Source organism: Myotis davidii, unplaced genomic scaffold (genome assembly GCF_000327345.1).
Source record: "Myotis davidii unplaced genomic scaffold, ASM32734v1 scaffold562, whole genome shotgun sequence".
Classification (NCBI taxonomy): Eukaryota; Metazoa; Chordata; class Mammalia; order Chiroptera; family Vespertilionidae; genus Myotis; species Myotis davidii.
In genome coordinates this window covers 2004940-2015359 of record NW_006293953.1, presented here as the reverse complement: position 1 = coordinate 2015359, position 10420 = coordinate 2004940, and the positions used below count along the sequence as shown (strand labels likewise).

Below are 10420 nucleotides of genomic sequence, written 5' to 3'. Positions count from 1 at the left end.
TTCCCAGGCAAGAATGTAATGAAGACAACTAAAGTTGGGGGAGGGAAGAGGCAGGAATGTAATTTTGCAGCAACCCCACTTACCCTCCTGAAAACCATGATTCCACCAAAGCATGCTGCTGAAAACCACCTGGAAAGTATTCAAGTTTAACCCCTAACATCCCTTTTTCTTTTTTTACTTATGGAGCTACACTGCTAACCTCTTTGGAGGGCAATTTGCATTTTTCTTTTTGAGAGATCTTGCCAAACATAAAAATTTATCTTACAGGTATGTATTTATGCATATATGTAAGTATAAGAACATTCACTATAGAATTGTGCATAAAAGCCAAAAAAACTGAAAACTCAAATTCCACCAATAAGAGATTTGTTGTATAAACTATGGCACAAACGTATATATTAGGTAACTTTATATGTGATTATATGTGCAGAATAAGCTCCAAGAGCTACTGAATGAGAAAAGCAAAATGCAGAAATGCGTGCCCCCATTCATGTCAAAAAGAGAGCAAATAGTAATATATACTCATTTATACCTTAGTACATACACAGACTGTTGTGGAAGGAGACTCAAAAATGTTAACAGTATTTGGGTCTGGGAAGAGAGCTGGGAGTTTGGGGTCAGAAGACTTTGTATTATATGAACTTTTATACTCTCTGAATAGGTTTTATTATATAAATGCATACCATTTCAGTTTAAAGAACTAGTTAAGCAGTATTTATCTCCCCCTAAATCTATGTTTCTAGGGCTTTCTGGAATTTTTATTAAGCATTCTTAAATCCAGCAATAACTGTTAAAACTCTTGATTTTTTTAAATAATGCTTCCCATTTACATGGTCTATAAATTAACTACTAACTCTCACATATACGAATGTTACATATTCTCTTTCTTTAGTAATGTTTCTGTATAAAAGTTAAATTGGCCCTGGACAATGACTTAATAAAAAGGTATGCAAACTTGAAAAAAGCTAAAAATAATAATAGCTATTAATTACTGAGTATTTATGACATGTCAGGCACTGTTAGCAGTGTTTTACATTAAATCACTAAATCCTCACAATTAGCCTATGAAGTAGGTACTGCTATTACCTTCATTTTACAGAAGTGGAAACTGAGGCAAAGATATTTATTACTTATTCATGGTCACAACACAGCTAAGAAGTAGTAGAACCATAATCTAAATCCAGACAGGCTCTAAAGGGTATGTCTTTATCTACTGCACCACTCACTACCTTTCATATTTATTTTAAAATAGATATTTGTGTAGATCAATATCAAATGTCAAGGAGCAAGAGACAAAACCATTTGTAAGTAATAATATATTTCAAATACTGCTGTCTACTATAGGCCAAGCACCTCATCAGGCACTTCATATAAATCATCTCATTTAAACTGAATTAATGTTGGGAGCCATTAGAAATATTGGCTTAGACAAGGTCATCTTAAGAACTATAAGTTTCTGGTTCCTTCAGAAACTCCTAATTACTAGAAACCACCTGTGTCTTGCAATTTGGCCAGCAGTAAAAAGACAAACTGCCCCCACACAGCTGCTAATTCCCACCTCCCCACTGATAAGCACACAGCCATCCGAAGGCCACTAAATCACGCATCTCTGCTGATAAGCACAGCCATCCGGAGCCTACTAAATCTCTAGTGATAGGTTACTGCCCATAGGTTACTGTCCATAGACCCCTTTACCCACCCCCCGTCCCTAAAACAATATATATTCTGCCGCTGTAAGAATAAAATTTGAGGCTTGATCAGAATCCTGTCTTGCCTCCATTCTTTCGTGTCCCTTGCTTGTCTCATTCTCCTAGGGTGTCTCTTGGTTCCCTCGTTGTTGTCCCGCAGGTCGGGACAAATTAACAATATAGAAAGTAGATATCATCGTCATCATCATCATCACAATTTTACAAATAAGGAAACTGGATCAGAGAAGTTAAGCTACTCCAATTACCAACTAGTATAGCAGTGTTGAGTTTTAAGACCAGGTCCATAGGATTCCAAAACCTGGAATTATTATATCATGCAAGATTTTCCTATAAATATTTCTTCAAAAACGAGGTAGTCTTTAACAAAATATTGCAAACCGAATCCAGCAGTAGATTAAAAAGATCAGATACCATGACCAAGTGGGATTTATTCCAGGGATGCAAGGTTGGTACAATATCCACAAATCGATTAATGTGATACACCACATAAACAAAATGAAGAATTAAAACCACATGATCCTATCAATAGATGAAAAAAAGCATTTGATAAAATCTAACATCCACCCTATATAATAAAAGGCTAATATGCAAATCGACCGAACAGCAGAATGACCAGTCACTATGACACACATTGACCACCAGGGGGCAGACACTCAACGCAAGAGCTGCCCCCTGGTGGTCAGTGCGCTCCCACAGGGGGAGTGCCGCTCAGCCAGAAGCCAGGCTCATGGCTAGCAAGCACAGCAGTGGGGCCTCTCCCGCCTCTGCTGCAGCCCTAAGGACCCCGTGGGGACTGCGAGAGGGCACAGGCCGGGCTGAGGAACCACCCCCAGTGCACGAATGTCGTGCACCGGGCCTCTAGTTTATAATAAAAACTCTCAGCAAAGTAGGAATAGAGAAAACATACCTCAAAGTAATAAAGGCCATATGTATGTATATATAGCCAGTGGCTGTAACACCGTAATGACCAAACGACCGGTCACTAGGGGGTGCATTGATGGGTCCCGCCTGTGGTTGCACAGCGGAGTCTGGGGTCTTACATGATTTCGTGCACTGGGCCTCTAGTATATGATAAACCCCAACCAACATCATACTCAATGGGCAAAAACTACAAGTGTTTCCCTTAAAACTGGAACCAAGACAGGGATGTCTGCTTTCACTATTCTTATTTAACACAGTCCCGAAGTCCTAGCCACAGCAATCATACAAGAAAAAATATGTCATCCAAATTGGAAAAGTAAAACTGTCATTATTTGCAGATGACAGAATACTGTGTATAGAGAGTCCTAAAGATTCCACACAAAAACTACTAGAACTGATAATTCAGTAACGTAGCAGGTTACAAAATAAATATCCAGAAATCAGTCGCTTTTTTTTTAAATCTTCACCCCAGGATATTTTTTTTCCATTGATTTTCAGAGAGAGAGTGTGCAAGGGCAGGGGGAGAGGAAGAGAGAGAGAGAGAGAGAGAGAGAGAGAGATCTTGACCATGAATGGAACTCAACACCCTTCAGTGCACAAACTGATACTCTAACCACTGGGCAATGCCAGCCAGGGCAATCAGTTGCAGTTTTATACACCAATAATGAAATATCAGAAAGGAAAACTAAGAAAACAATCCCATTCATAATTGCTTCAAAACAAAATAAAATACCTAGGAATAAATTTAACTGAAGGGTAAAAGATCTGTACTCAGAAAATTATAAGACACTGAAGAATGAACATAATTAAAATGTCCATACTAAGCAATCTACAGGTTCAACACAATTCCTATGAAGTTACCAATGCAATATTTCACAGAACTAGAATATTCCAAAATTTCATATGGAATCACAAATAGCAAGAACAATTTTGAGAAAGAAGAAAAAAGATGGAGGTATCATGCTACCAAATATCAAACTATACAAGAACTTAGTAATTAAAACAGCATAATACTGGCATAAAAACAGACACATCCCTGGCCGGTTTGGCTCAGTGGATAGAGTGTCGGCCTGCAGACTGAGGTCCCAGGTTCAATTCCGGTCAAGGGCATGTACCTGGGTTGCGGGCACATCCCCAGTAGGGGCTGTGCAGGAGGCAGCTGATCGATGTTTCTCTCTATCCCTCTCCCTCTCTGCAAATAAATCAATAAAATATATTTTTTAAAAAAAGACATATAGATCAATGGAACAGAATAGAGCACTCAGAAATAAACCCTCATCTTTATAGTCAATTAATATTTGATAAAGGAGGCAAAAGCATACAATGGGCTAAAGAGAGTCTGTTAAATAAATGGTGATGGGAGAACTGGATAGATATATGCAAAAAAATGAAACTAGACCATCTTCTTATACTATACACAAGAATAAACTCAAGACAGATTAAAGACTCAAATGTTAGACTCAAAACCATAAATATCCTAGAAGAAAACATAGGCAGTAAAATGTCAGACATTTCATGTAACAATTTTTTTTCTGATATATCTCCTCAGGGAAGTGAAACAAAAGAAAAAATAAACAAATGGGACTACATCAAACTAAAAAGGTTTTGCACAGCAAAAGAAACCATCAACAAAATGAAAAGTCAATCCACTGAATGAGAGAACATATTTTGTTCTGATAAGGGCTTAATATACCAAATTTATAAATAACTTATAAACCTCAACACCAAGAAACAAACTAACCACAATCCAATTTAAAAAGGGGCAAAGGGCCCAGCTGGTGTGGTTCAGTGGTTGAGCGTCAACCCATGAACCAGGAGGTCACAGTTCCATTCCCTGTCAGGGCATATGCTAGGGTTGTGAGCTTGATCCCCAGTAGGGGGTGTGCAGGAGGCAGCTGATCTTTATTTGGGTGAAATTTTAAAAGCAAATGCATTCATTGAGAAGTCTGACTTTCCTCAAAAAAGGGTGATAGCACAAGTACATGAACAAAGTCAAAAGTAACGAAGGGTTATTGCCACTTTCACCGCACTTCCTCTCCCATAAATAATAAATATAGAATGTAAAACCTTCAAAAATTGAAAAGCACAAAGCCTAGAGGAAATGGAGCAGGCCAGGGCAAAAGCCAACTGTTTAAATGAGAGAGCCCATACATGGTGGGAACTGGATGCCTTCCTGCATCCCTTAATCAAGATTGAATTTCTGTCAACACGTCTCACTGGGGAGGGGCAGGGGGAGGCACATGCGTCAACCACATTCCCCCAAACAAATTAAACTGCCAAGCAAAAGAATCAGCATCACATTTCAAAATTATCTAAATCCACCATAGCTTCAGAGTCCTGCAAACCTAGGAACATTATAAGTGAAAAAAATAGCTCTTTCTGACCAATAACTCCTACAATAGAGAAAAAAAGCCTCTCCAGTATGTTACGAACTAGTTTCCTTTTAAAAACTGCCTACTGCCCTAACCAGTTTGGCTCAGCGGATAGAGCGTCAGCCTGCGGACTCAAGGGTCCCAGGTTCAATTCCGGTCAAGGGCATGTACCTGGGTTGCGGGCACATCCCCAGAAGGGGGCGTGCAAGAGGCAGCTGAATCGATGTTTCTCTCTCATCGATGTTTCTAATACTCTATCCCTCTCCTTCTCAATTCCTCTCTGTAAAAAATCAATAAAATATATTTTAAAAGAAACTGCCTACTAAGTGCCACCCATCATATTATATACCTTATTTTTGTTTCCAAAAAACAAAGACTAAAAGGATATACATAATGCCCTCCCTTATGAAACTCAGAGTTGAGTGGAGAATACAATTATAACACAGTGCGATCCTTGCTATAATAGGGGATAAACCAAGGACAACTAAAGATAAACTACAGAAGTGCAGAGAAGCATAACAGCGTAAAAAAAGAGTCAGAGCCCAGCCAGCATGGCTCAGTAGTTGAGCATCGACCTATGAACCAGGAGGTCACGGCTTGATCCCCAGTGTGGAGCATGCAGAAGGCAACCGATCAATTATTCTCTCTCATTAAGGATGTTTCTCTCCTTCCCTCTCCCTTCCTCTCTGAAATCAATAAAAATATACATTTAAAAAAAAAAGGAGAAGAAGAAAGGTCAGAGCAAGCTTCCTGGTGGAAGTGATACCTAAAAAATACAGTTCTACCGGGTAAGGATGAATGTTGAGTTTTTATAGGGGAAGAGACAAATGGAAAGGGGGGGGGATAAATGGGGGGGGGCATACACAATTGAGGAAGACTGCAAAAGAAGCAATGCTACCTGTTTCCACAGTTATCTGATATTAACCTCTGTTACCTCCTGTCTACCCTTCTTCACTCTAAACCAAAAATAACTAGTCTTGACAAGCTCTATAAATCAAAAGGCGCAGGTTCAGAAGTGAGTGGAAGGAAGTGTCAAAAGGGTGCATTCTAAGCAAGGCTGAAATAGTGAACTGGCAGCCCTAAGTAAAACAAACACTTTGGTGTGATAGATGTTCTCAATTGAGAATCTCAATATCCAGCTTTTGAGCTGTGTCTTGCCTATTTCTATTGCAGGAAAAATCATGAGGTAAACAAATGGAAATATCATAAACAGAGCAACTCAAGACTTTATTAGAAGCGTAGTTAGTTAAGATGGTCCCATCCCAGGCAGTGCCATTTCCCCAGGGACACCCTCTCCTACTTTCACAAGGGATAAGATATCCTATTACATACCACAGTTAAATACAGTTGAGTTATTTTCATCTTACCCAGAGAGAAAACACCTACATTTTTTTTGTGTGTGCATAAGAGATCAGCAGGAGTCAGTAAATGGAACATAATCCAGCGTGCAATTGTAACTGTTAATCTAAGTCACAAACTAGGTCTGAAGGAAGTTAATGGACTTTGTGTTTCCACATTTATGTTTACTAATTTCTGTGTTGAAATTGGATCTGTTTACAGAAACAGATCTATGAAGCTTCCAAAATTGGGTCAATTTAAAACCCAATGGCAATCCCTCACTGTCCAAGCACCCTGAAATCAGCACAGAATACATGGACACTTGTTCTAATTCATCACTGTCCAGAAACCTCAAATATATTTTTTTCTATCACTTCTCTCCCAAACTTGTGTTTCAGATCACTCTGAAGAATTACACTCAGTTCTGCTTTATTTATCCATCGATTCCATAAACCATAATCCACTCTTATATGACTAATAGAACCTGGATAGAATTCAATGCCATTTACCTCTAGGCCAAATAATGACACAAATCTTTGTAAAATGTTAGTGTTCTGATATTCCAAGAGTAAGAAGCTGAAAGCATTTGTAAGGATTGACAGTGGGGCTGCAGGTTGTAATCCTCATCAATTTTCTATCACTCCATCTTGTAGAGAGTTATATTCTTCAAAAGGTTTGGGAAGCAGAACCTAAAAAAGTGATCATCTGAGGTGACAGGGAGTGAGGTCAACAGTGATAGGGTCAGAAGATTTTTAAATACTATAAATCTTTTTATATTATTTTGATTTTTGCACAATGCAAATGTATTACATATTTTTAAAATATAAATTTGTGCCTGTATGAATATATACTGTCAGTGGTATGTGAATCAGCATAATTTTCCAATGAGGTAATTTGGTGTTATGTACCAAAGGAATAACACATAACCATTAAAATATGTTCTACAGAATTTTAATGGCATGAAAAAAATGTTCATAACTATTGGGGGTTGGGGGAATAAAGGTTTTCAGTGAATAATTTTTTAAAACCAAACACAGGCACAAAAAACACTGGAAAGAAAGCTATCAAAATGTTAGCCACAGTTTATGAGATGGGACAATGGGTTATATTGTTTTCTTTTGCTTTCCCAATATTAAATAAATTTTCTTCCAAAACATGTTATTTTATAAAGATATATTAAACTTACTTAAATACTTCTGAAGCTAATATATTAATGTTCCTTTATTTTTTTTAATGTAATTCACTGTGGACACAAACTTACCTGTTAAGTCCAATCAAAGTTGCAATATACTTTCACCTCTCTTCTGATATCGTGAAGTCTAGCAAGTACTTATCAAGAACCTGAGAGAAAAATAATAATAATAAAGAAAAAGAAACAAGAACCTGGGAGAAGCAGAAAGATGAAGAAACAGGTTCAAGTTCTCTGTAGTAAAAAAGGTTAACAGAGAACAGGAAGGAGCTCTAAGATCAAGGATACCCACTCTCAAAACTACAGAGTTCTCTGAGAGTTAAGGTCCAAATAGCATGGATCCCCCAAACACCAAACTTCTTAACAGACTGTTGTTCCATCAGTGTAAAAGTGTTCTTAAATTTGGGGAGGGTATATTTACTGTCTCCTGGTGTCTTTCATATTACTTACACCTACTCCCTTTAGAGCAACCTTCCCAAAACCTCCAATTTAGGAACATTGACATCAAGAGGTGGTAGTGTGCACTTCTATCCTATTCAAATAGGACAGACAGCAGGCACACTTAAAAGATGAAAAACACTTTTACTAGGTGTGTTGGTTTTAAGTAGAACTAGCATTCTTTTAAAATCTTCCAAAGTAAGCTTCTACATACTACTTTACACCTTTCTCGCTAATCTTTAATGTCCTCCTAATCAAGTTTATCTACCAAAACAGACAAAAGCAGAACCCCTTCCAGTTTTCTACACCTTTTTCACAAAATACCTTGGGCTGCTGATCTCTATGTCCCTGTTGCAAACACAGACTTATTCATAAAATTACTCCGTCCTCAATTCTGCTTCCTACCTTTACCCATGGCAAAGAAAATTAAGTCTGCCAAGGGGCACTTGAACCTCTCCTCCTTTCTTCTCCAGCAAGTTAGAAAGAATTAGGGAAGAGACCAAGAAAAGGCTGGAGAAAAAAAATACGGATATAGAACAGCGATGGCGAACCTTCTGAGCTCGGCGTGTCAGCATTTGGAAAAACCCTAACTTAACTCTGGTGCCATTGTCACATATAGAAATTTTTTGATATCTGCAACCATAGTAAAACAAAGACTTATGTTGTTATTTATTTAATATATTTAAATGCCATTTAACAAAGAAAAATCAACCGAAAAAATGAGTTCGCGTGTCACCTCTGAGACGCGTGTCATAGGTTCGCCATCACTGATATAGAATAAGTCTGGACTTCACTGGGTTCCTACACAAGAAATGAAGGACCTTCCCACGTAATCCCCTTTCCTGGAGAAGCATAATTGCAACTGTAGAGTAAATTAACTTAAAGGTTAGAATAAAGACTTGCGCCTAAGGCTGGCCAAAGTAACTCTATTTATATAACTTGAAAGTTTAAACCAATTTACCAACCAAATCGATTAAGTCTACTTTTTCATACCTGCAATTTTATAGGCAATTTAGATAATGCCCATCCGCCTGTTCAGTTCAGTAGATATTAAGTGGGTGATTTCTATGCACCAAGACTGTTCTAGTTCCTGTCTCACAAACTTTGCTTATCAAGAGCCAAGTGTATGTCCCACCTGCTTCACAAAGCCACCCTTGTGCATTTCTAAGCTTCATTGATCTCCCTTGCCTCTAAATTGCCAGAGCACTTACAATACAAAGCAGTACAGCACTCAGATGCTGTCTTGTCCTCAGCAGGACTGATTTGGGGGGAAGTCCATGGTACTTAATTACGAAAACGGTACGTGATAAAAAGAAACTACATTATCAGGAAAAGGGGGGCAAACCAATCCTATGATACTATAGCCTGGTTCACACTTCTTTCCTCTCCTACCTATAAATGTCCTAGGTTAGGACCAGAAATTGGAAAGGCAATAATACCTAGTTTTTAGATCCAAAGGGGAGGGCCAGGCAAATGCAGATAAAACAGAATTAATTTAAAATCCCAAGTAGACACACAACTCCAAGTGGAATTAAACTCTCCCTCGAGTATGTTCTCACACCACCTCGCTGATCTAGTTTTGAAATGTGGTTGTCGGTGACCACCACTATTTTCCTCCCCCAAAAGCCACTCTTCTTGTTTCACCCATTTCTCTACGTTTGTCTAGGTTGTGGGCCTCAGTTTCCTCCTCTACAAAGTGGAGCAACGAATAGCACTTCTTTCGCTTGATGTGGAAATGAAATGAGAAAGCGCACGCAGAGGGCTTAGCCCAGTAAATGTTTATTTCACGTATGGAATAACACTAACTGTCACCACTACTACCAGCCTACGGCCTCTCGCACATCCTTCTTCCCCTGTTTCCCACGGTCGGTCTCCACTCCACTTCCAGATACAGCCCGCTAGACTCGGCCCAGACGGGTTTCTCGGGGAAATCCGGTAAGGAGGAGAAGGGTGGCCGGAAGGCCGGCTCCCACTCCGCCCCTGCCTGGATGGCGCCCCACAACAAAAGCCTCCAGAAGCCCGGGCTTAGCAACGCGGACCGAACTGCGGGCTTGGAGACAACCTCCAGCCGTTCGAAAATCAGGAAAAGGCACCCCCGCGCCCCAGTTGCTTCCCTTTTCTCCCCACGGCTCACCTCTCTCATCGGTAACGGCGAAGCGCCCGCAAGAACCGCCACGGGATTTAGTCAACGCCGTTGAAAATTTGAACCCAGGCTCTCCAGCCGAATGCACCAATCAGACTGCCGGAACTTGACAATCCCAGCCTCCCGATTGGCCCTCCAAATCGCTTGATGTCGAAAGTCAGGTTAAGGGAAGAGCAACCACCCTCCGGAAGGCTCCTGGGAAATGTAGTCTCAGGAGCTTTTGGGAGCCCATTGGAACAGCGCTAATAAGGATTTACTACAAAGCCCAGAATGCTCAGCTCCAAACTCTTTGGGGAAGGTGGTACCAATT

At 39.5% G+C, this 10420-nt stretch overlaps 1 protein-coding gene across 2 annotated transcripts in view; it reads right to left on the bottom strand.

Moving 5' to 3' along the window:
- The window catches only part of TPX2 (TPX2, microtubule-associated), a 56540-nt gene extending 46350 nt beyond the window's left edge, over positions 1-10190 (bottom strand). Inside the window, exons 1-2 of one of the 2 annotated variants that reach the window (XM_006767862.2) lie at positions 10102-10190; positions 7602-7681 (exon numbers count right to left, since the gene is read on the bottom strand). Coding sequence is in view for 1 of the 2 variants with exons in the window: in XM_006767861.2 (XP_006767924.1) it covers positions 10102-10110 (9 nt within the window). In the remaining variant the exon portion in view is untranslated. The remainder of the gene's footprint in view (positions 1-7601; positions 7682-10101) is intronic. The other variant, XM_006767861.2, reaches the window with a different exon arrangement.
- Positions 10191-10420: the final 230 nt, after the last annotated feature.